At 39.6% G+C, this 25,933-nt stretch overlaps 1 protein-coding gene across 3 annotated transcripts in view; it reads right to left on the reverse strand.

The window, feature by feature from the left end:
* The window catches only part of wdfy3 (WD repeat and FYVE domain containing 3), a 60,753-nt gene that overhangs the window by 17,177 nt on the left and 17,643 nt on the right, over positions 1 to 25,933 (reverse strand). The window contains exons 4-32 of one of the 3 annotated variants that reach the window (XM_079479401.1): positions 25,224 to 25,385; positions 24,887 to 25,079; positions 24,441 to 24,627; positions 22,911 to 23,077; positions 20,581 to 21,048; positions 20,106 to 20,204; positions 18,808 to 19,001; positions 17,474 to 17,931; positions 16,364 to 16,447; positions 15,766 to 15,937; positions 15,447 to 15,661; positions 14,807 to 14,919; positions 12,915 to 13,149; positions 11,311 to 11,411; positions 8,916 to 9,134; positions 8,447 to 8,628; positions 7,846 to 8,077; positions 7,293 to 7,453; positions 6,616 to 6,727; positions 6,338 to 6,528; positions 5,784 to 5,936; positions 5,627 to 5,700; positions 5,219 to 5,380; positions 4,065 to 4,159; positions 3,861 to 3,981; positions 3,450 to 3,667; positions 2,092 to 2,282; positions 1,610 to 1,744; positions 101 to 280 (exon numbers count right to left, since the gene is read on the reverse strand). In XM_079479401.1, coding sequence (XP_079335527.1) covers positions 101 to 280; positions 1,610 to 1,744; positions 2,092 to 2,282; positions 3,450 to 3,667; positions 3,861 to 3,981; positions 4,065 to 4,159; positions 5,219 to 5,380; positions 5,627 to 5,700; positions 5,784 to 5,936; positions 6,338 to 6,528; positions 6,616 to 6,727; positions 7,293 to 7,453; positions 7,846 to 8,077; positions 8,447 to 8,628; positions 8,916 to 9,134; positions 11,311 to 11,411; positions 12,915 to 13,149; positions 14,807 to 14,919; positions 15,447 to 15,661; positions 15,766 to 15,937; positions 16,364 to 16,447; positions 17,474 to 17,931; positions 18,808 to 19,001; positions 20,106 to 20,204; positions 20,581 to 21,048; positions 22,911 to 23,077; positions 24,441 to 24,627; positions 24,887 to 25,079; positions 25,224 to 25,385 — 5,274 coding nt within the window. Of the gene's footprint in view, positions 1 to 100; positions 281 to 1,609; positions 1,745 to 2,085; positions 2,283 to 3,449; positions 3,668 to 3,860; positions 3,982 to 4,064; positions 4,160 to 5,218; positions 5,381 to 5,626; positions 5,701 to 5,783; positions 5,937 to 6,337; positions 6,529 to 6,615; positions 6,728 to 7,292; positions 7,454 to 7,845; positions 8,078 to 8,446; positions 8,629 to 8,915; positions 9,135 to 11,310; positions 11,412 to 12,914; positions 13,150 to 14,806; positions 14,920 to 15,446; positions 15,662 to 15,765; positions 15,938 to 16,363; positions 16,448 to 17,473; positions 17,932 to 18,807; positions 19,002 to 20,105; positions 20,205 to 20,580; positions 21,049 to 22,910; positions 23,078 to 24,440; positions 24,628 to 24,886; positions 25,080 to 25,223; positions 25,386 to 25,933 lie in introns of all 3 variants that reach the window. The other 2 variants (XM_079479400.1, XM_079479399.1) reach the window with 2 other exon arrangements.

Genomic DNA, 25,933 nt, shown 5'->3' on the forward strand with positions numbered 1-25,933 from the left:
TAAACACGCCAACTTTCTGAAAACAAATCTCAATATTCTGTCATATAAACTAATTATCCAAGGGCTGCCAAGCAGTTAGGAATAAAGCAACTTTGCGTACCATCTCAGAATAGGGCCGAATATTGAAAGGGAAAACTGCAGCAGCGAGTGTACACAGGAAGTCCGGGCTGTGCCACATGGGTGCCAGGTCTGGGATGTTGTGGTAGAGGTAACGGAAAAACTGCATGAGAGTGATGGGATATTCTCTCAACCAGGACCCTTCTTCTTCTGACTGCCATGGCTGAAACAAATAAAAAAAAAAATTTGTCCCCCAAAAACGTGTAATATTCTGAATAGTGCAACTGCAATGCGTCTCCAGGAGGACATTAATCGCATTGGACTTTAAATACATGGTAAGGGCATGTACTGTCAAATAGAGTAGGAATGCACGGTAAATTATCGTCCATATCGGTCTTGGCCGATAAATGGTCATTTTTATGTTATCTGTATCGGCTGATAATACAATTTAAATTATGAATAAAATGTATGGATCATTTTCTCTGGTTAAACTATTTCAGTTGCACGCTGCTCACAGTTAGTACAGCAGTGTCTTCCGGTCACCTTCTGCTATTAGCAAGACATCATTGACCTAGGTACAATATGTAGATAGAGTATTTACGAATGTGCACATTACAGGAACAAAACCATATGGTTTAAAGCTGATTGCTGTCTGAATGCTTTCTGTCTTGAAACCTGTTAGACTTTTATAAGAATACTTTTCGGGGTTGCTATGGAAGATCATCTATATTTGTTTATTAAAGAACCATTAAACCAGAAAAGTTTGAAGTTTAAAAAACTGTTAACTAGTATAAAGTAGGCTTGGTGTATGATTTTCAGGAGGAAAAAAGAGAACTAATGGTTACTTTGTTTTCTGCAGTGAATGTTTTCAAATAAAAGCAGTTGCCCACTTTCTGCCTTTTGTTTCAGTCTCAGAAAATTTTATATTAATATTTAAATACTGTATATTGGCCAATATATCGGATATCGTCTTCCAAGGTTAACGAATTATTGGCCAAAATGTACATGTAGTAAATATCAGTGCATCCCAAATTATTTCATTGTTTTCTTATCCTGATGTCAAACCTGTAGAACTTTCTTCGAACTACATAAAAGAAGAAATTTCACAGAATGTTCTCACCGAGACAACACTCGCCTCCATTGACTTCCATTTTATTGACTCAAAACTATGGAGACATTTCTAAAAATATCTTGTTTTTTCTTCCACAGACTTATATACAGGTTTTAAATTACATGATTTTTTATTTCTGGGTAAAGGGATTGCCGCATGTACTTAATATGGATTCGGGTCAAGCTCAGGGTTGGTTTCCTCATATTTACAGTTACACAGTACGTAATGTAGTATGCAGAACAGGGCAAAAAAATGATGTTTTATGCGCTAATGACATTTTAAAGATCTGTTATATTAAGTGCTATCTGATTCTGATCCAATACAAAACAGTCCAATAGTAAATGCAGAGTAAACTGACTTCTGATAAACTACTAAGCAGCCATAACAATAAGAGTTGTTGCTGGAAATCATTTGTTCTCGTCAGACAGGCTGGAGACTAACCAGGTTGAGCATGCTGCGCAGCATTGCTAGAAGAAGGAACGCTGCATCAGTGCACATGTTGTGAATGGAGCCCATCACTGTAGCACTGGAGGCTGGCACACCAAATATAAACGTCCAGATAGAGTCCAAGTCAAACTGTATGAGGAGAGAGAGAACACTCAGAAATGATTCATGTAGTTCAAAAGTTAAGGGAGTTTTGAAACTGAAATGCTCTCACACAGATGAAACAGAAACTACGGTTGGAACACTACAGAAAGTGAAAAGAAAAGACATGCAACGACAGTACATGCAGGACAAAATCATTTGTGCAGACTACAACGTGTTTTTGCCTGTTTTCTAAGAAACCACTTTTCTGTTTATACATATAACACATGTATGACCGAATGACTGGAAATAACAATTGATTTTAGTGGTAAAGTTAACATGTCATCTTAATAAACATTGATTAGCAGAGTAAAAAGGGTTTGAATACTGACATGTACCTGGAGGCTGTCAGGCAGGTCTGTGATTGGCTGCTGCAGGAAGAGGGCCATGAGCAGGAAGTAAATCTCCGGGACGTTGGTGTGTTTGGGCAGCAGTGTTTGCAACACGGGGAATCCTGGGAAATGGCAGGCATCTCTGTTGATTTCACGCACCGTTGACCTGCCCCCTGCACTGCGACCCACATTAAAACCTGAGAGGATAGGAGGAGAGAAAATACAATGTTTAACACCATCACAAACATGCACGGCAACATTCGATAACTAATAACTGCATAATAAAATGTTGTATGTATATATATACACAAAAATTGGTGGAAGGGCCCTTAAATAAACGTATTTTGGACTCTTTGATAGCCATGCATATGAATTTCTCACAAACTAGCAGCAAATCTGTAACACTTTACAATAAGGTTGTATTTGTTAACATTAGTTAATGCATTAGCTAACATGAACTATGAAAAATACTTCTACAGCAATTATTTATCTTCGTTCATGTTCATTTCAGCATTTACTATACATCTTTAAAATCAAAAGTTGTAACTGCTAAAACTAGTTAATGCACAATGAACATTAACTAGCCCTACACAAAAATGAATAAATGTTGATAACCTATATTGCTCATTATTAGTTCATGATACTTACAGTAATGCGTTTAATAATTAATGCTAACAAATACAACCTTATTGTAAAGTGGTACTAAAGCTCAGTTTATACTCGTGTGTAGGACCAACGCAGTATCTTACGCAGAGCCGCATACCCTACACCATAGCCTGATGCGCACCTCTCCAAAAATGTAACAATGAGTCAACTTAAGCGTAGTGATTGGTCTGTTTGAACCCCTCTGTAGTGAGGTAGGCGCGACGAGAGCCGGGGTTCTCGTATCACTGACGGTCCGGTCACACGTCCTCTTATGCTCCCGATCTCCTCTGTGATACGCGACCGGTGTGCCTCGACTCCGGGCTCTCGTCCAGCCTACCTCACTACACCCGCCGTCGGGTGCAATAGTGTCATGACTCAAGCGCGTTTCCGAATGAATTATCAAAATAAATTATTTTTTATTCTGTTTTTAACATCTCAAGCTGCAACAATAGTGACTGTTTACTAGCCGCTATCAATGCTAATGCTTCTCAAATGAGCTGCTTCTTCTTCAAGCTCTTGTCTTGGTTACACAAGCAACACTCACATGGACACTGATGCCTGTTTGTTGCCTGTCAATGTGGACAACGACGCCAAGGTATAAATGAAAACCGACACGTAGCCTATGGCATAAGTCCAACATACGAGTATAAATTGAGCGTAACAATTTTTTTCTGTCACGGGAACTTTAATCTTAGGGCTCTGTTGGGCCTCTAACTCACCCAGAACAGTGCCGATCTTATTAGTAAGCACAGAGTCTGTGTGGTCCAGCCAGCCTCCTCCCGTCAGGCCCTCTTTAAACCGGCTCAGAATGGATTGGTTACTCAGCAACACCACCAAGATCATGAGAGCTGCCGTCACCGTGCTGGAGTGAACGTGCTCTTCCATAAACATCAGCAGCCAATCAAAACCCAAGGTGCGTACAAGCTCTTCACATGCCCTGTGGTAGGCAGCAGAGAGAACATTTTAGAGCAAGAAGAATAACAATTATGAAAACGACAAACTTTATGAAGAACAATGCGATAAAGATATTTAAATATAAAGCCTGAGCTTAGGTAACAATGTTATAGATGCAGTGAAATGCAGTGCAGCACTCTGAGAGAATCTGAGATTAAATAAGAAGCATCACTCACTGTGCATTAACCGTGTTCTTCTCTTTGCAGGTAAAAAGCAGCTTGAGCAGGATGTCCAGCAGTCTGTTCCGTAGAAGAATCAGGTTAGATGAAAGGAGGCCTCCAAACTCATCATCCGCTCCTGGAAACACCACAAAGTGTGAAATTATGCTTTTGGCCCCTTTTTGACTTGATAATGCAGTGTTTCAATACATGTGTGCTTACCTCTGTCAATCTTTTCTTCATTTGTGTTCTCCATAACCACAAACTTCTCACAGACTGCAAAGGTTGGTAATGTTGAGGAGATAAACTGTCCAAACCTTCAAAAAACAGAGTTTAGTGGCATCAGTCAAAGAAAATGTACCGTGGCATTGCACGGGAGTATAGCAAGATTTTTCAAGGCAGTTCAAGCATGCGCACAAATTGTAAACATAAATAAAGGAAACCATGTTTTCCAAAATAAACTTTTTATGACACAACTCTCTGGGTTGATGTGGAACGATCTATATATTGCATATATTGGATATCATTGGATATCAATATATTGCATATAGTAAACATTTTAATATCTTAAAGCAGTAGTGATTGTTCTGTGTAATGACATCTGTTTCATCCTGCCTCAACATATGCAATATTTTTGTTTGTTTATTCTTGTGCCTTTAATGCTTTAAGACGTTTTCTCTCATCGTGATGTGACACCGGGACATGCAATAAAAATCTTTTCCATGTTTCCATGACGCTTTGTCCTAACCAGCCGCAACAGCTCTGTGTGACTAGCAACAGCCGTTTCTATTTCTGCGACATCACGGCTGACAGCTCCGCCCACTCTATGATCTCATTCGATGCAAGTTCTGCACCTCGTGAATATTAATCGGCAAACATGGATGATGACAGGCTATATACATTGATTACATACGTTTAGATTCTGAAATGATGGCATAGCGTCCAGTAAGGCATTACTGAAGTCACGAGAACAGGACTCATCTATATCAATTTGTACACTACACAGCTGCAGCGTGAGAGGGTGCGCGGACTGAGAAAACTGTGTTTTGTGAATTATTTTCGCATTCAGTATTGACAGACAAATTGCTTATGGCAGGAATCTCATCCCACCGCGTTTGGATAGGATACGGTGTTATGTCCTTTCACATAGGACGCGGAATGCGCTGTGCTGGCCGCTGGGTTCAGTGTTGCCCTTCAATTTGCGCTAAGTGGGACAGAGCAAAGTAGGTGGCGTTTTCAAAACAGCGGGAGCTCTATACGTTACAATAGCAAAAGAGCTTTATTTTAAAGTAGTGGAGGAGGCTAGAGGAGGGGAAAACGGCATGCATTGCGGTTTGGGTAAAGGCATGTTAAAATGGTTGTGTATCTCGGCTTACCTGAGCAGGTCATAGGAGTTGGGAAAGCCCTGTAGCAGCAGACTGAGGACATTGCCGATGGCAGCAATCGTGGGCTGAGACAGAGACTGATCCCTCAGTGTGAGCAACAGTTTGGGGATCAGCTGAAACTCCCGCAACAGTTTGGCATTCTTAGCAGCTTCACTGAAAACAAAAACATTTGGACTTTGCCTAAGTAACACCAGTACTAATAAATCTGCAGGTCTGCAGCAGTCTCTCACATACTATTAAAGAAACAGCCTCTCTCTCGCTGTCATATGCACTTGTCATATTAATATTAATACTGCCATAAAAATACAAATTCATAATGTGGTGGATTACAGTAGGATTGAGGACTATAGGCAGACGAAATCAGATTGAATAAGCAGTGCCGGAATAGAGATGGATTACCTGGATTCAGTCAGAAGTTCAATGAAGTGCTCAAAGAGAGAAAGGTGCAGTTCATAAGGAGCGTGAAGCCAAACCTAAAAGAACAAAACAATTATTTGATGCATATCTTGAACAGTAACACAGCACACCCCCAAAACTCCCCATGTGAGCATCCCACCTCAAAATCGCAGAGCAGATCCTGGAAAGCCGTGGAGTTTGGGATGATAGAGGTCTCGTGGCCACTATCCACAGTCCCAACCAGAGAGAAAGTCAAGTGCAGAATATGGCTGTTCAACAAAGGCCGTTTCTTTTTCAGCAACATGGCCAGCAGCTATAACACAAGAAGCTCCATTAAAGATCAGATGAAACTCGGTCTCATTTTAAGATTCACTCCCAAAACTGAATAACACAACTCATGACTGTTTACATAGTAAACAGTAAACAACAATCAACATTAGCTTCACGATGAAACATTGCATTTTTCTAGAGACCTAATTAAAGCAGCAGGGGATTAAAACAGCGCACCATCTGTTATCTTCAAAACAGCATGTCCCAGCATGCCCCACCCCTACAAACCCCACTTATCACATCAGTTGAATTGCAGAGAACACAGCAGTCCGAGCTTGCTGTTTTTATTTAATTGCCCCCTCATTGGCTCATAACAGCCAACAGCTCGAGCCGAGGGAATCAAGAACACCATCGGCTTACAGAGTAAATGTTATTGTAGCCCACCTGGTAGCCTTTGATACGCTCCATCTCCTTGCTAGCCAGAGGGTTGCTTTTGACAACACACACTAAGGCTTTAACTGCAGCATAGAGACCCTCCACGTCCGACGCCATGGCAACCAGACCCAGAATGGCTGCTGCTCCTCCAATGTACTGAAGGTTAGTGGCCACAGGTTTGGTTACGAAGGCGCGCACACCTAGATGGAAGAAGATGATGGTTTAACGGATGGGTTTGTTTTTTTGTAATTTATCCATTCTGCATTGAAACAGCATGATGAACTGACCTAGGTAACCAATGACTGCCGCTCCTATAGTCCTGGCAGGTCCGTTGAGATGGCCCGCTGCGTTGTGGACGAGCTTGACCGGTGTGGCACTTTCATGAGAGGAAACCCCCAACTGAAATAAAATAAGATAGAATGATTCATCAGACAAGCTTTTCACAAGTGAAGGGGAAAACATTGTGAATTAAATGCGGTTTAATTTCCCTCGACTGCACAATAGGTCATCTGGCTGTACTGTGAAAGCAGACCTGACCGGCATTTGAACAACTGTTGATAGTGTTTTTTATTTAAACAATGTTATTTTTCTGTGTTAGACACAAAAAAGTAAAGTGTGTGAAGTAAATAAATGATTAATCGCATAGACATATATAATGTAAACACAACTTTTGTTTTCTGTGTACTGTGCATATCAAGTTTGGATTTATAAACACCTACACACAAATGCATATATTTCAGAAATATTTCAACTATAAAAATTAATTAACATTCAACATTTAATTGAAATGCAGTGTAAATAAAAAAAAACGTAAACATTTCCTATATATGAATACATGTGTATGTGTTTATAAATACGAATGTTGAAAAAGACTGTTGAAATGTGTGTGTATGAGTCTATAAATAAAAATGTTGAACAAGATTGTCGCCGTGTATGTGTATTGATGTTGAAAAAGACTGTTGACCTGTTTGGCAATGGCTTTGCTGTCTAGTTTATTGTAGACCTTTCTGATTTTGGCCACGGTGAGGGTAGATACAGAGTATGCATAGAGACTGAAAGAGACTTTCTCCTCAGGGACCAAAGCAACAGGGCAGGGCGGTACAGCCTCTGTCTTTGAGTCTTTACCTGTCAAACCCAGAAGAAAATTATTAGTGATAAGCCACAAACAAAAACCACTGGATATAACCTGTGATAAAACATTCAGAGTCAAATTCAAAGTCAGCCGCACCACTTTTGCATACAGTAGATCACTAGATGCCCTAAACCTAGATGCCCTTAGATCACTATAGCAATATAGTACTATATCACTCAGATCTCAATCGCAAGAATTGCACTATGCAAAGCACATTTGAAACATGTGTGCCATTATCTTATTTGCATAATTTCTAGCAAACTATGTTGCTAGACATTTTAACAACACTATCATAAGTTAAAATATATTCATAGCAAATCCATCCTTAACCATAAAACCATACAAAAAAAATCATTTCAAACTTTGTACATAGTTATGCACTCACATGGCAGGTAAACAGCTTGGAAACTGCCTTCATAATTGGGTCCCAGCTCATAGATGGCAGCCACACTGGCAGCAGGCAGCACCTCCTCCAGAAAATGTGTGGGACCCAGTCGCCAGACCAGAGCGGAGAGCTGGCGCTGTGCTGGCGGCGTGCCGATGTAGCTGTACACCGTGCTCAACACGGGCGGGTTCGCGGAGGCCGATCCGCCGGGTGCGTTGTGAACATAGTGCAGCTACAATGACAAGTAAACAACAAAAGAGCAGAGCGTGACCTCATGGTTTCCTGAGGCAGGAAATAACCTCTGATTTATGACAGCAATAGTAAAAGAGGTGTTGGTGTCGAAAGAGAGCATCAAAGAAAACCTCAATAGGAAGCAGAGGTTCACCGCAGTGAGTCTTAGATTACATGTGAGAAGTTCTGTGTTTATCTGAGAAATTGTTGCCTGCTATGAAATCGCTCCTAAAACCTTTGGTTTTGATAAATAAAACCTACATTATTACAGAAACTGCAGACAGTGGAAAACATACCATCACACTGCCATTTATCCTGTGATTTCAGTCAAAACTAAATTAGCATGTTCAAATCAGGAGCTGAGCCACACCTTGACTGTGTTGACCATCTGGCCGTCGATGTAGAGGGTTGCCATGCTGTTCTTCAGCATTCCTTTGCTCATAACCAACACCAGGTGGTGCCACTGTCCCTCGGTGATGAGGTCAGCACAACGGAAGCGAGCACAGCAGGGCAGGATCTCATAGAAGGACGACTCCTCGCTGAAGTCATCCACTGTGAGGGAAGAGAGGAAATGATGTCATGTCACTAACCACAGACGAAAGAACGCTTCCTCTGGGCTCCATATGAAACAGCTTTTTTAACATTTGTCGTCAATTATTAATTTGAGCTTACAAAACACAGTGTACTTTGAAGTCTTCTAAATCATGTTGTATTTTGCTCTATAGGCTTATAATCTATCCCATAACAACTGAACGACACTGAAACTTTGGAACATTGAACTTTTGGTTAAAAAGGAAGTGAAAGCGGCGTGCAAAATGTAGTTAAAAAAGAACACTTGCTGTAGGACTGAAGCAGGTCTTCTTTGGTGGACACAATGAGAGATCGGTCCTTAGCGGAAAGCACGATGGCCAGGCAGACGTAGTGCTGTTCGGATGAGGTTGCCCTCCGCACAACAGTAAGCAGACGAACCGCGTGGCTCTGTGGGCCCGTGCTGAAGCGTTCCACGCAAAACCACGTCGAGTAGCTGAGGCCAGATGGGGGTGGAAAGAAGTGCTCGCCTGGACAGAACAAAATTTGACATTTATTTAGCGGTGTGTTTTTACAGGAACAACAAAACCTTAAATACACATTTAATACTATACAACTATTGATTTATACGATTATATACACTCTTATACAACAGCAGTCAGCTCAATTCATCTTTATATGTATATTTTTTGCCATTATCTGAACTGGTCAATAGTCTGATTTATCAACAAAAATTGTAATTCTACCAAAGATCTGTTTTAAAATATACAGATAAACCGGTCCACTTAATAGTGCACATTTTTTAAATATCTTTTGAGTAAAAAGCTATGATTTATTCAAATTCAGCAAATTTGTGCCATCATATTGCATCATATATTAGATATCAACCACCCAATGCTTTCCAAGAGTATTGAATTAGCCATTAAAACATAATGGTCAAACGCTGATTTCCTATAGCAGACAGCATGACACTAGCAATGACCATATCATAGGTTCCATTCCCAGAATGAGCACGCACACAAACTACAATGTAAACCTGAATGCCCTGTTAGTCAATTTGGATAGAATAATCTGGCCAACGCATAACTGTAACTTGACAAATAAACGGCAAATGTGTCTTGTGTTGTGACAAAACTGAAAACGAATTATTACTAATATTAGTAATACAATGAATATAGTATTATCTGTTTTCTAAACTTTTGCTGTCAGACCGATGTCAACTGCACATACAGCACAAATGGCATTTAATAACTGAAACAAAGTCCCATTTTCAAAGCCTATTCATTTCTAAAAATCTTTCATAATAAACCTTTACATCTAGCGAACATGTTTAACATTTTTCAAGCCCCATAAGACTTTGGCTTGCACCGTCTTCAACCCAGGAAACCCCTGCCAAAAAGACAAGAACAATAAACCCGACTGCAAGAGATCTGAATGAAACTCTCCATGCAGGAATGATGATGTCATCGACAAAAATAGGTCAGAAGACATGATGCAGGAGTCTATCTATAAATACTTGAATCATCCATTTACTTTCAAGACAGAGAGAGTGTGCGAGAGAGAGAAGGGGAGGAATGGGAGGATGAACTGTAAAATGAAGGAAGACAGGAAGAGAGAGAGAGTGAGAGAGAGAAGGAAGCAGCGAGCCTTGAATCACCTCATTAATACTACATAGGCACTTGTACATCACCTACTCAAGGCTTCTGGTGACTCTCACACAGGAGTGAAACACACACACACACACACTAATTCTGTCAAGCTCTGTCAAGTTTCAGCACACTTTCTTCCTGGTCTCCAGACTGAACCAGATTCAGTCACACTCCTGTGCTCTCCATCGCTCTCGTCTGTCTAGCACACATACTCCATCCGAAATCTGTCAAGCTGCTACGTCCTCCTACCATCTCACCTTCATAAACTCCGACATCCTGAAAACAAACTACTTTCTTTCCAAAATAACATTTTTGCTGAGCTATTGGCTCTCTGGAATACTCCATTCTGATCGGTCAATGGCAGCACTGCTAATATCTTTATATGACCAACTGTATATTTCATCGCTATCCAATGTAACATACAGCATCTGTGCTACTGTCATGTATTATTATGTACAAGCAATTCAAAGAACAAAGTGCAACATATTCATTACTTGAACGCTTAGAATAAGAAATATCTAAAATGAGATCATTTCCACCGATATCAATACTTCATATCCATGAATATATTTACCGTATTTGATAAGATGGGATGTAATATGTGGCATAATGAATAAAGTCTCTCATAATTTACTCACCCTCATGCCATCTCGGATGTACAAACATGACCTCCTTTTTTAGTTGAATGGTATAAATAGATCAAAATAACTGTCACTAAGTCCCAACTTGTTGAGGCTATAAAACACATCATAAAAGCAATCCGAAGACTCCAAGTGTATTAATGAATGTTTTCAGAATAACGTGTGTGTAAGCAATTTATATTTCTATATTTCTATATTACAAAATGTTTGTTAAACTGAAAAAAGGAAGTCATATACATCATGCCTGGTATGAGGGTAAATACACTATGAGAGGATCTTTATCAACGTAATAAAAACATTTGATATTTTTCACATATTAGGCTTTATCTTCATAAAAATGTGCATTTCCCAGAAGGAAAATACACTGAGTGCTATAATAATAAGGGATTATGTGCAGCGTGTATGTGTGTACAGACCATTTCCCATGCCGCTGACCACCGCTCCGTCACTGACTCCAGATGTGTTGGCATTGCTGGATGGTGCGTTGTGCGGAGCCAGGCTGGGCAAAAACAAGCAGCTGGAGAGGAAAGAAGAATGAGAGGACAACAAATAAAAATGAATCTCCGGAATTCCCGGAGGCCAGGCATTTTGCACATTTTATTCTCGCCTCTCGGTGATAAACAGTCATAAAATGTGAGAAGATTTCACATTGGGGGCTTATTGTGTTGAGGAGATTTATGTGATTTCTATTAGTGGCAGTCGTGCCTTATATAACGCAGACACATTCTGCTCATCATAACAGCATCCGAATACGGTTTACAGCAGATTATAAAACCCTCTGATAAATGTATTTAAACACCTGACAACCAGACTACATACATGATGTTTGAGGGTTTAGGATTTTTTTGAAAAGAACAATAAAAGCATCCGCCCAGAAAGAGCTAGGCATTAACATCTCCCACCAGATGTTTATTTGGGTTCACTTAGTTAATTTGGCACCAGCCGTTACCTAAATCATACAAAGCCTCCCTTTGGGGACATTCAAAGGATGTTCTTGTTTAAAATAAGTATTTAAAAAATGCAAACCCTTTCTCTCAAAGGTAGGATTATGGTTTTGTTCATTATAAGAAGCTTCATATTTAAACAAAAAAGTCTATCTTCAGGTCTATCATCAGTTAAGTAAATGTGTTTGTGCGGAAAGGGTTTAATGTTCTCCCCCCTTTCCTGAGCGCTCGTTCATAACCCAAAAAGCTCTAAGCCCAGCTGTGGCAGCACCATTAGGCTGGTCCACGTGTCCCAATACAGAACGTGTTTACATGAATATTTCATGAAGGCAGATGGGGAGCGCACTGTGTGTGTGTGTGCGTCTTTTTCTCAGCATTTATGAGATGAAATGCGGGCTGATACAACTGATTTTTACATATACTATTCTAAAGTGCGTGATCTATTTAGGGATCTAGAAGGAAATATACACGGGAGAATTCTGGTGACAGAGATATAAATGATACATCAGTTCATCTGTGCAATATGCACAGGTTTAATGGAATATGTGGCGATAAACTACTGCATAATACCTGAGACTCTATTATAAAAACTGATCTTATTTGATGCGCATAGGTCTTGTTACGTATGTTGGTTGCAAAAATTGCCCTATTTCATAAAACAAAAACCTCCCATCTGAGCTTTTAATAATTTGGAAAGGAGACAAACTATGATCATAAGAAATGAAATAGCTGAAACACTAAAGACGTGTTATTTCAGTTTACAATGTATCCTGGTGGGATTATTTTAAACACAAACAGATGGAGGCGCAGTGCGGATTCTATGTTGCGCTTTGAACTGTGATCAATTGAGAGATTTAAGTGTATTTCAAGCCTGTTTTTGGGGGGCTTCAAAAACTAGGTCAATCCTGGAGAATCACAACATGCAATTCTTTTTCGTTCAATGTACTGTATACATTTGGGAAATCAATTCTAAACTGAAGCCAATGAAATCCCTAGGTTGTTTACAAACAGTGACTATGTAAAAAAATCGTGATTGATCTTTCAAATGTAATACAGACGAGTACTCATAGCCTTACCCAAAGCCCTCTAATGATGTGTCAAACTCTACGAAAGCAGGCGTGACAGAGGAGCCGTGGAGGCGAATGTCATGGGGCGTTGTCATGGAGACCAGGCACTTGACTCGGGTGAGGGGCACAGTGCTGTCCTCGGCCGATCGCACCAGACTTCGGCTGATCCGATACTGGCTGTTGTCCTCATTAATTGTGAACACGCTATCCGGCCCAAAACCCTCCATGGATAAAGTCAAGCTGTCTGGAGATGCAAAAGATAAAGCGGTGGTAGGGTTAACATACATACACACCATACATGTAACTCTGTGCAACAGACTTGTCATCTTAATGCTCTTATAAGGAAACAGAAATAAAAAGAGGACACTTGTTTCGTTTATAATCGGGTATTCCACAGCATTTCAAACATTTTCAGGCTGTTGTCTGATGTATTCTAACAGAAGCAAACCTCAGGTTTGTCACTCAACAGCAATGTGAAAGTCTGAGAGAATGCCAAAAAGCAGGAAATCTGTGATTAAACAATCATGTTTGAAATGTTTCTAATATACACAACCGTTCAAACGTTTAGTATCAATTGACTGTAAAAATGTATGTTGTGTTCTTAAAAATCATGATCAAGATGATCTTATACAATTATCTAAAGGCATTTGCTTTTTGTAGACAAACAGCTTCTTTCATTAGAAAAACTTTTTTTTAAAAAGGACCATTTGGACTAAATAATCAGGAAAGGCATCTCTGGGTGAAATCTGAAGAAACTGCAAATTCAAGGCAACAGTAGCCACAATCTAACATAGCTTTGATTTGTTTTAGTTTTCTTTAGTCACAACACAATTCTCATCAATACATTATTGCTTTGACGAGTTTTTTTATATTTTACAATCTAGGGTAAATGTAAATAAGGAATGAATAAATTATCCTCAACTTTTGAATGAACATGTACATGTAAAAACATTAGTATCATGTTCTTTAAATACATTTTAAGACAATCTGAAAACATTGCATATTTCCGTTATTTCTCAGTTTTACCCTTTTCAAAATTCTGCAAATTAGAAACATTTATTTTTATTTTTATTTCGAATTTGGCAGAAATGTTGTCAGGAGCTCACAGAATAAAACAAAACTTTACCTAAACAAATACCTATAATTCAGAAAACATTCTTTTTGTCCACGGCGATATATAAGATAACTTGGTAAAGCGTTAATTCTCTTACACTGCAGTAATAACTGTTATTTAAATAACACTGCGAATCACCAATTAACTGCATTGCCATTTTGTTATCTTCTTAACTAAGCAGACCAGCATTACCAAGAGCATTTAGAAAACGAATCAGTACTTTAGAATATCCAGCATTTTTAAATTGAAATGAATGTCCCAAACCATGTGCTATAAATTGTTAAGCTTACTTGAGTATAATGTAAATTAAGTTAAACTCTTGCAACTCAAAGTGGAAAGAGCGCCAACTCAGGCAGTGGAACAGAGCTCATCTGTTGTAAATATATCCAACTAAAATAACTACTTCCCCATCTCACATTCCAGTAAGCAAACAGAAAACCTTTAAATGGACAAGATCGCATGGACTAGCTGAACACACAGTGCAAGCTTGAAGAAAAGTCATTTCACTGGTAATTAGGGAAGCTGGGAACTCATCTCCAGTAAACTTCCGTTCAACTGAACCAGTCTTTGCTGGAGGAGATAAAGAGAAGAAGGGAATTTGTTTTGTTTGATTCTGATGTTGATTGATGGCAATTCTCCCTAGATCACAGTCACTGAAGCCTGAAGTAATCTCTCTCCGTTCACTGGCCCACAGAGAAGCGACAGAGACAAGAGCACACAACAATGACGATACAAAAGCAGAGTGACAGTTCTAGCAGTCCACACGCATGCGGTTTTACTTTCTTACTTCGCATTTCAGCCTCATAGCTGAGGGAGCTTGGTTTGTGGACGCGGTACTGCTTCAGGAGCTTTTTGTCCCATGCGCCGCAATTCAAAGGATTCCCTAGTCGGAGAAATTCCCTGCAGAACAGACATTAAAAACATTTTTGAGAATACATTTTTCACAACAGAGAGGTGAAAATGAGGAAAGCGACATCAATGCAGAATTTTCCACAGGTGACTGAGGCTCAACGTCCATGTTTGATTCCTCAAATGAACTAAGGTGACTAGTTGTTTTAGGGTTTTTTATAGCAAAGTCTGCATCATTTTAGACCAGCCATGTAGAAAATTGAAAACCTCGAATCCCTTTTACTTCGAGACTAACCATGGAGAGCTTTGAATAATGTTGTCCTTTTACGCAAACATGCAGCTGCGAGGAGATGATAATCTAAAAAGACCAAATCACGCAAGATCCCCAGGAGCAAAACAAATTTCAACTGACTCATCTGGTCTTGGAATAAATAATATCGAAAGTGTATAAACAGCTCAGATGTGGGAGGCTGGGGTAGAAAACCATATCTTAAAATGTAGCTTCATAAATGGTAATCTCCTAAATATGTTTGATATATAACATGAAATATCCACTACAAAATGAATTGTAGACTCACCTAAGCACCATTGGCTCCAGGGCCTGTGAGGCCAGTCGCTCAAACATCCTCTGCAGGGGTGGGTGGAGCGGGTGATCTTCATCTCCCAAAGCACAGCTGGAGCGCTGAAGAAGACGTGAGTGCAGACTGGCTTCGCAAAGGATCTGCTGGTTCCTCTCCGAATGCACCAGCAGCTGCAGGATGTTAGCGACCGCTAACTGAAGATCCAGAGCGTGCTGACAAGCAAATTGAGAGTGAAGTGAGCTTCAGGCCTCAGAGAATTTGGAATAAAAAAGTATTTGAAAGCTTGACACTTCCAAGCAAGCAGCTCATACTGTACCTCAGGCTGCGTGTCAGTAGAAACAGAAGGTAGAAGGTCAAGCATTGCCAAAACTGCTCCTGGATGAATGACTACAGGGTCTGAAGAGAGCGGAGTGGGATTCCCCAAGTGCAGTTTTAGGTCCGCTAACGGTTTACTGGGAGCAGAATTGGATGAGCCGTGGTATCCATGTCTATTAAAAAAAGACGATATCACTCAATCATTGTCAGCACAATACTGGTATGCACATTTATACTCATTTATACATCTTGGCTTGTCTCTGTTATCTAGATATTCTGTATCCTAACCAGATGCGACACGATTTCACAGACAAAATGTGCTTTTCTTACGTTATAGATGTACTTGAGGGATCTGTCACATAATATGTGATTCTTGGCATTTACAATCATAGGACAAAACCAAAATGACTCCAGACTAATGCGTTAGACAGATCGAGGTTATCAGTAAACAAAGACAGTGACCAAGAAAGCAAAAGGTGAATGAAGGAAGTGGGAGGAAAATGGAAACCAAAGGATCTGATCTCTGGACAGCAGATAATAGGAAATGAAAAAAGGAAGTGAAGGAGAAGGAACAGGGAAGAGGTGGCAGAAAGCAGTACCTCTTCCTGGCGATTGCTGGCGTGCCCCATGGAGAGGGCAGCGAGGTCTCGTGAGTCAAGCAGGGAGGCACCTGCTCGGCACGACTACAGCGGTTCAACCACACAAACACGCACCACCGATCAGCATAAAGACAGCGCAAACATTCCCACAGCCGTCCAAACACAAACAAACAGCAGGTCCATACCACACACACCCAGCGTGTGCAGCCAGGCAATGCCAGAGGTTACGAGAGACACAGAAATGAGAAAGAGCAAGAGAGGGAGGCAGTTAGTTCCTGTTGAAAATATAGCTCACAGCAGAGCACATTTACAGGAACTACACGTCATGCAAATCTAACAGACACAAGCTTGAAGCACTGCTACTCAGATGGTATGAAAAGGCATTTGCATCAGTTTATATAAAGTGAGGATGTGTGATAACGCTTTCATAATGATCTTGTGGTTTTTGGAGCTTAAACCGAGAGATGCTTGAGTTTTAGATTTTGTATTACATGTCTTTAAAGGGAGAGTTGACCCAAAAATGAAAATTCTTTCATTATTTTTCACTTGTTGCTCCAAACTCAACTCGTGCAAGAAATGTACGCAAAGAGCTCATTGACAACTACAGGCTTTTTTACACGTCCGAACGCATGAAGCCACTCCCTGCCGTGCAATGTTTTTTCGCGTGAAACAAACTATTCCCGCAAGTAATAAAGAGCGAAGGTGTGAACACAAAATGATCTTATGAAAAATTTAACAAAAAAGTATGTCTAAACTCTTCGTTACTAATGGGTGTATAAACCAATTCAGAAGACGTTAGCAGTGCTGGTTCAGAAGAACTTCCTGTTTCAGTTTGTTTTAACAAACGTTTGAACAAAATACAACAAAAATAACATGAATGAACAACCGAATCAAAATGTTAAAACATTTCTTTGAAGATTTAATTAATATATGTAAGATTGAAGAAATAACTATAATATTTAATTAAAACGAATTGCTTTTGGACTGTGTTTACACAGTTCTACTCAACCTCTCTCTTAGAAAAGACTTGATTTACCCACAGAGAAACATGAACACATGACCATCGACTCTCTATCCATCAAGAAACAGAAAGCTTTTATTAATCCACACCTGTCGAATGAGTCTGTGGCCATCTTGTACAGGTAGATGAACAGCTTGCTGCAGTGCTTGAGTGTGGGACACACGTTTTCTGCCGGTACCATCTCGTCCTCCAGTAACCGCTGGAATGGTTGGGAGTTTGAGGGAAACACGGTCGCTGGGCCCACTTTCTTAGCATCGGAAAAGCAACCCAACAGTCGCACAGCGTCAGCCAGCTTCTCGTATTGGATCTCGGTGCGGAAGAAGTGCGAGTTGGCGGGTTCGTAGCGCATGGCTGCCGTCAGCGTGGAGAATACGGTGTGCAGAAGTTCAAAGACTTTGTTCTGGTTGACTTTCTCCCAGCCACTGACAGGTGGTACGCACAGAGAACGCTCCATGGCAACCAGCAGCGAGGTGACGTACACGAAGCCGCCCACCTTGCGGAAGACGGTACGTGTGCGATGGCTCTCCCGCAGCACCGCTAGCAAAGCCTGAATTTGAAGAGAAGAAATTAACATGAAGAACATGAAAGATGAAGACTGTAAGGTAAAATCTCTGTGTTCTCGATTCACAGTAGTCCTGTTGTGCTTTGAGAGACAAAGCCCAAAACCCATTAGCTAGCTTAGGAAACATTTTGATTGATATGTAATGACGATCAAATCTTGTGAGAACTGAAAATAAACAAAATGTCCAATAAATCTCGTAATTAATTAATAATAATTTTCCCACATTTAAAAAAATTGGTACATGACTTCGGTTTATGGTTAGAGACCCCAACAATAAAACATTAATACAACTTAATTAATCTTAAAGTTTTTTTTAAGCATTTACTGTTCATCAATTCACTCATGCAAGTAATTTATAATTATTATTATTATTATTATTTTATTATTAGCATATATATATTATATATTTATTTTGTTAGCAATATTTTTTTTATTTATCACATATTTTTTAATTAAATGTATTATTATTCTTAGTTTCAGTGTTTTTGTTGGTTTCAAATAGAACACGAATAAAAGGTTATAAATGATATTTGAAGAGTTTGGTTCCAAAATGAGATAAGCAGTTGGTTTGTTTTGATTTAAGCCATAAGAACTACAAAATAAAATATGATAACAATAATAAAAAACATGATTTTGGAACTACACTAGAAAGTAGTATCTACTTTGGGTTTGGCTTAGGTCTCAATAGCATATAAATCCAAATATAATAAATTCAATGAATTGCAACTTTTTTTACAAACTGGGCACATAGTTTCACAAACTGGACACTAGGATCATAATATACAAAGACAAACGTTGAGAAAAGAAGTGAAGTCAATCTCAACAGAACATGAATATCAAGTTAGAAATGCGCATTCTCACCCTCAATATGTCAGTTTTGAGTTGCAGTTCTGTTGACGGTGCAGAGTGCATAAGGCCCAGCAGTGTGCCCATGTCATCGTCTCCAGATGGTGACAGCACCAACTGTTGAATGATCATCAGAGCGTGCTCCCGACACTGACGGTACTTCACGATGTTGTGCACGCACCGCGCGCCACCAAACTCACGGAACAGACCTGAGACATTGCGAGAAAAACATTATTTAACTGCAACTTGCTCAGAACAAGAGCTATACTTTTCCCTGTTTAAAACTTATAAGAGAATGTCACATAAATCAATGTGGTACTTTGTCACACTGAAATGAAATGATTGATGATTAACTCAGCAGCAGCGCAGTATGAACATTTGGAGTGACTCAAATAATTTTTTATGCTAGTAACATTCAGACCGTCTAATAATGAATAAAGCATGAGAGCATCTGTGAGAGTCAGTGTGGTGATAGAGAAGAGAAATGAAGTTAAGAGCATTTCCACAAGCCTGACTCAGCATTACAAGTGAGACTACTGCAGGGCCTGAGAGAGATTTAAAGGAATAATCCAGCTTCAATACATCATCAGCTTTCTCATCGATTACATTCCATCAATAACTGCAAAAACAGTTTGTTTGTAAAAACGAGACCAATATGAATACAAGCATGCAATGTAACTCAAGCTTAAGTACTTAAGTTTATACTAAATATTACTGTATAAGAGAAGGTTTTAAAGCAGACATGTGAAGGTCATATTTTTATGAGAGCACTTGAATAAATTATTCATGTTTAGTATTTGTATCTATACAGAAGTTTAAATTGGCCTGTTGAGGGCAGACTTCTATTCAAGGTGGATAAACTTGCTTAAGACATTAAAGAGAATTATTGATGTACTGCAAGTGTTGTGGGCGGAGCTTGTAAACGGATCACTTTCATTGTGTTCTTCTTGCACATCACCGCTGGGGTGTCCTCGACTAAGGATTTAAAAAGTCGAATCAGAATTTTCATGTCTTTCCTATAGTCAACAGAGTCGAGTCGGACATGTGTATGTGTGTGTGCGCGTGCATGTGGGGAAGACACCAGGTGGTTAACAAGGGAACAGCGCAAAGTGCAGCGCAACATTGATGCACCAAAAAACAATCAAACGTCAATTTACAGAATTCTTTCATTAATAGACAATTTCCTAAAACAACACGTAACAAGGCCACTTACTAGACCAGATTTTGTGACATATTGTGTTGAAATCGTTATTGTAAATTCTTCAGGCCACAATAATTGTGTAGTGAGCATCTGATATTGTGACAGTTTGTACCTGCATTGGTGTTTGAGCCTTGCAGGAGAACTGTGAGTGTCTCCATGACAAGCCAGGCAAGTTGCTTTTGTTCTTCTGCCACATTGTTCTTGGAATCGTCTGACCAGAGAGAGAGAGAAAAGAGTGAAAAAGCATTTAGTTAACACGGAAAACGCAACAGATACACAAATATAGCATAACTCCTCCTTAACCTCGGTATAGTAACGGATTTAGATGATATTATCATGTCACTTTGATACATATTTGGAAAACGGGATAATAACTGCAACAGCCTGCAGGATGTTAAGGTTTAGTCATGCAATCTTCAATATTTTATGTGTCATATACATACCTTGGTGCTTATGTACGTGTTTAAATGTTGCAGTTAAAGTTACTTTACAATTGACATAGATTTTGTAAAAAAACAAACATTATTTCCATTATTACTCTGTGCACATTTTATTCAAAATAGGAGTTCACAAGAGCTCAATCTTACCCTGCTCGCTGTGTGCCTGAGTTGGGTCTTTCATCAGCGCTGCATACTTGTGAAGCAGGTTAACCAGCACTTCAAGCAGTCCAAACTCACGAAAGACATCACTGAAGACGGGGTGGTGGCGTACCAGCTTGAGGAGAGTTCGAGTGGCTGTGATGCTGCACCCGTAAGACGTGCTCGACTTCAACATCACGCTAACGCTGAAAAGCTCTTTGCACGGTACGTAATTGAGCGCGAAGACCACAAACTCCAACAACTCGAAGTACTTGGACTGCACCTCCGGGAGCTTTGCCACCCTCTCGGCGAACTGCGACAGCGTGTGTTGCGCCTCTAATATGAAATAGTTGGCATAGTCGGCAGCGTAGATGTTGGCGATGGCTTCGAGGATCATGCGAGCCAGCCGACCGCTTTTGGCCTTCAAGAAGGCGTTCTGAAGGACAGAGAAGGCCTGGATGTTTCTTACCGTGTGGCCTGAGAGGAGAAATTAAAAATATTGAGCAATTAGCCAACTTTATAACGCCACTGTGATGCTACAGCCCTATAGACAGCACTTTAAAGGGATACTTCACCAAAAAATGAAACTTGTGTCACCATTTACTAACCCTCTTGTCATTTCAAACCTGTATTGCTTTCTTTCTTCTGCAGAACATAAAAGAAAATATTTTGAAGAATGTTGGTAATCAAGAAACAACTTCTAGTGTATGGACACAAAACCAATGCAAGTCAAAGGGTGCCACCGTTGTTCGGTTACCAACATTCTTTAAAATATATTTTGTGTTCTGCGGAAGAAAAAAGTAATTGAGGTTTGAAATGACATGAGGGTGAGTAAATAATGACAGAATATTTCATTTTTGAGTAACCTATCCCTTTAACACCGTCATATGGTCCTTTTGAACAGTCACATGCTCTTTAACATGAGTTTATTATCGTACACAGTATAAATATTAATTAAAATGTCAGCCGATCACATGATTGATCAGCAACATAAGCAAGCACTTTACCCTGCACATTAAAAACACATTCTCAACACAGTGCTTATGTCAGCTTTAAAATAAGACACGCAGGGAATAAACTGGTTTTGATTGGCTTGTTGGAAAAGAGGAAGTCTTGATGTGACGGGGTGCATAAATAACATTATCTGCCGGCGTTATTTTAATTACAGCATTTAATGGCTCTTAGCGAAGCGTCAAACAGGCCAAACAAATAACCTAACCAGATTACACAGTAGGTGTCTGCTGTTTGCCTCCTCCTGTCCAATTAATGCCATTTAAAGCCAGTGAACACTAATGGTTTAATTCTTCCTCCAAAAGCACAGGCCTTTCCCCTCCTGTGTGATTAACAGTGTAATCTAGTCTGGCGGCCATGAGAGGCAGCAGACGCAGATGAGGAGGTTGATAAATCAAATGAGGATGCAGGGAGGAAGAATACTGCTCATCTCACTCAGTGGGTTAGACAGAGAGGTTAAATCATTCTGCCAGTTTGTAATAAGGAGTCTTTCATGTGTATAATTTCCATAATGTTTGTCAAATTTTAATATAATACACAAATAAATACAATACTACGGTACATCACATAAATTACAATGCTGAGATGAATATGACTGTATATTGCTGAAATTGTGTTTTATTTCAAACTACTTTGTTGTTTAAATATTTATTGTAATGGGTATCGCAAACATAAAGTTGCTTACCTATATTTAAACAAATATTTTTACAGTTGGATAAATAAAACTGATAAAAGAATGATACATTTCATGTTTTATACACAATTCTAACAAGCAAGTATTTATTTAAGTATTCACGCTGTTTTGTAACAATGTGCATTGTTTAAAGCAATAAACAACAATATATACGTAAATATTATATAAATAAGAAAAATCTAGATATTTTCACCAAGAAGAGAAAGTATATTCACTTAAAATATGTGAATGACTGCAAATATAGAACCACTAATACAAATTCCAAATCCTAGAGTATTTCTTTGGATTTTTACTTTTATCCATAGGACAGTGGAGGCAGACAGGAACATGAGGGTAGGAGACAGAATGTGGAATCGGGACATGACTCGAACGCAGGTCCCCGTGAGCCAACAGCTCATGTATATGTGTCTGGAGTCCTTACGACTGGGCTACCGCTTTGACATCCCTTTTATTAACAGTTTTTTAGCAGCGAAGAACTGTAAATCTTTACATAGCAAACAAGCCATATGAACATATCTCAATGTTTCCTGGCTAAAGTTCAACATACCCGGAATTTCTCTTCACCAGCTTTCACAGCCAGCTGTGCTGTGAATAACATGTCAACATGCTAATTGTCATTTCATGGAGCACTGACCTTTCCCGGCAGACTGGGGAACCACAAAACCTGGAAGCAGGAAGGGCGCACCGGTGGTGAGACAAGCTGTCTTCAGGTCACTGACACCGTATGTGGTCAGAGCAGTCACCAGGTTCACCAGGTCCTTCAGAGCATCTTTGGATTCATCCTCTTTGGCCTGTTCCAACCTAAAAGGCACAGTAAGAACAGAATCATCAAAATCAACTGTCAAGAATTATGATGCCTATTATTATATCAAAATTACTAACATCCAATGCATTTTTAAGGCAAAGGCTAAAAAAAAAACTACAAGCAACAATGCTGAACAATCCAGAACTACTCTAAAGGGAATTGCACATAGAGTCTGAAATTTTCGCATGAAAAAAGATTCATACGACCTCACGCTGTGTCAATCACATTTACACAGATGCCTCGTAATCTTTCGTCCGTCATTAAAAAAAATCAGACTGGGTTCGTTTTTCTGGGGGGGTTTTTCGCATCCCTAGCAAGCATTTTGTCAGGTGTTTTGACAATCAGCACCAAAGCACCAAAATCCAGGATGGCGTCAGTGCACTTTGTCTCGCAGCACAAAGTACTGTATGAGAAACAAAGTGCGTTTCACAAAGACAGAATATAAAGAGAGAATGTGGAAGATGAGCAGAAGACTGCGGAACAGCTTGGTAACAATATAGTATGTACTGATTTTCTAGCCACGGTGCAAAATGCAAGACGACAATAACTCAACATTTGGGCAACATTACCAAAATCCGGACTGGGAGACTTGGGGGTTTTGGGGTTCCAGGGGCTGTTCGTGGTCTCCGAAGGTCCGTTCACTTAACTGAAATACTGTTTCACGGGAGAAATAACAAAATGGATGGATGGCGGCAGATAGGTGTGAAAAACGGGAGTGTTGACAGGTATGCAAGAAAATGCAGGCAGAGTGAGGACAGCCTATCGGTACTGTCAATAGAGAGAATAGGGGAGAGGCAGAGGGAAACGCAGGGTCAGGGTCTTTTGCTATTACCCAACGGGCTCAGTTTGCAAGGTTTCTGTGCGTGACAAATCTTTTGCATAACAAATACAAAAAACGTATAAGAACATTTCGGACTGTATGTGCAAAAACCTTTTGTATTGATGCTTTAAAATAGTTTTTCTGTTTACATCCAAAAGAATAGAGTATATAAATAATAAATATAAAACTATTCTTGAGTTCGCACAAAAATGAAAATTCTGTCTTCATTTACTAGCATGGTAGGAAACATTGCTTTAAAAATGTATTTGTTCTGATAAACATCAAATAATATATTTTGAAGAATACATTGTAGGAAAGCAAACAGTTCTGGGGCACTTTTGTCTACCGTTGTCATTCTTCTAACCATGGTAGACAATGGAGGCCAAAAACTGTTTGGTTACAAGCATTCTTTTTAATAACTTTCTGAACGGATGAATTTATGCACATTCTCGTAAATGTAAGCTTGACTGCACATGTGACTTTGCATTAAAGTGTCGATAAAAAACGATAAAACCCATCAGAAATCACAGCTCAGGCACCTGATCATAAGATCTATCAGGAAGGAGTAGCCCTGACACATGCGAAAGTCGTCCAGTAGCGTCTGCGAGACATCGCTTGAGTCCTTCAAGAAGCACGAGAGCCCAGCGAACATCTCCACAATCTCCAGAGGCGAGAGGTCATCTGACTGCTGCATGTTCTGGATGCATGTTGACAAACACTCTTTCTCTGTAAAAGAGAGCCAGAACACTTTTTGTCATGATGATAGTGCACCATCTTATAAATTAGGCAGCACATATTAAACTGACCTTTTAAAAAACCTAAAGGCACAATTGTCGTTTGTGTTTATGGTTATGTAAGGTTTAAATGCTACTTGGGTTTACAGGATTCGAACAGCAAATCCGTCCCAGCATTACACATCAATGCACATCAGTATCTAGAAGAAAATTCAATAGGGCTTAAAGAGAGAACTATCGCCAGAGCTCACCATGGATATATTTGACGACATTGACACTGAGGCCGTGCCGGGATAGGGTGGTGAGAACTTCTCCAGCGCTCTTCCTCCAGGGCAGGTTGTGGGGGGGACACCAGGAGGTGATGGCACTGAAGAGCAGCTGTAGATCATCTTTCTGAGCAAGTTCCTCTGCCGGAGAAACGAAACTGCCCAGCTTCACCAGGATCTGAACGGAAAATCGGGAATGAATGGAGAAATACTTTAAAATGATGTTCCTATAATCATATGGTGACAGTTAAATCTTATTCTAACAGGACAATGAAATCTACATTTATAATTGTGAGGAAAATATAAAAATGAACAGACAGACCTGCACAAAGACTTTCTGTAGCAGGGCTCTGCGGTCAGCCAGAGGAAGCTCAGTCTGGGTGGCAGCAGGAACTTCAGGCATGTGAGGGAGGTCGAAAAACAAGTACAGACATTTCACCAGCGTGGAGGGCACCGACATGGTGGTCATACAGTCCACTGTTTTCTGTAGAAGCACAGATCAGAAGGAATTCAAAATCTGGTAACCAGCAGTTATATTTAAACATTCATGAAACGAAGACACGGTGTAAAGATTAATTTTGTATCTAGCTAAATGACTCTTCAAAGTGCTTAATATTTAAGAATTATGGTAGCTAGACTATGTAAAGAGAAGAAAAATAGAAGAATCAACGAGTCAAATGGGATTAAATTCCTGCAATCCTGTGACTCAGACCCTGTGAGAAAATCATTGTATCTGTGAGTTTAAAGAATGGTGAAATAGGGATTACAACAAAGCCTCAATGTGAACTTGAATACCTGACTGATTCTTGTCCTTACAACAGAAAAAACATGTAATTATTATTAATTATTTTCTGTAAAACTGCAATTTCACAGGAAAATTGTGATAAATATACAGTTCATGAAAATTTTATAGATGTATACAGTAGGCTGTATATGAATAATCAGTTAATATTGGGCATTCAAAATCCCATTTATTCAATTCTACTCAAATTAATTTCTACAGCACTATTCACAATTTTGCATTGTTGAACA

This window comes from Barbatula barbatula (genome assembly GCF_947034865.1).
Source record: "Barbatula barbatula genome assembly, chromosome: 2".
NCBI classification, from domain to species: domain Eukaryota; kingdom Metazoa; phylum Chordata; class Actinopteri; order Cypriniformes; family Nemacheilidae; genus Barbatula; species Barbatula barbatula.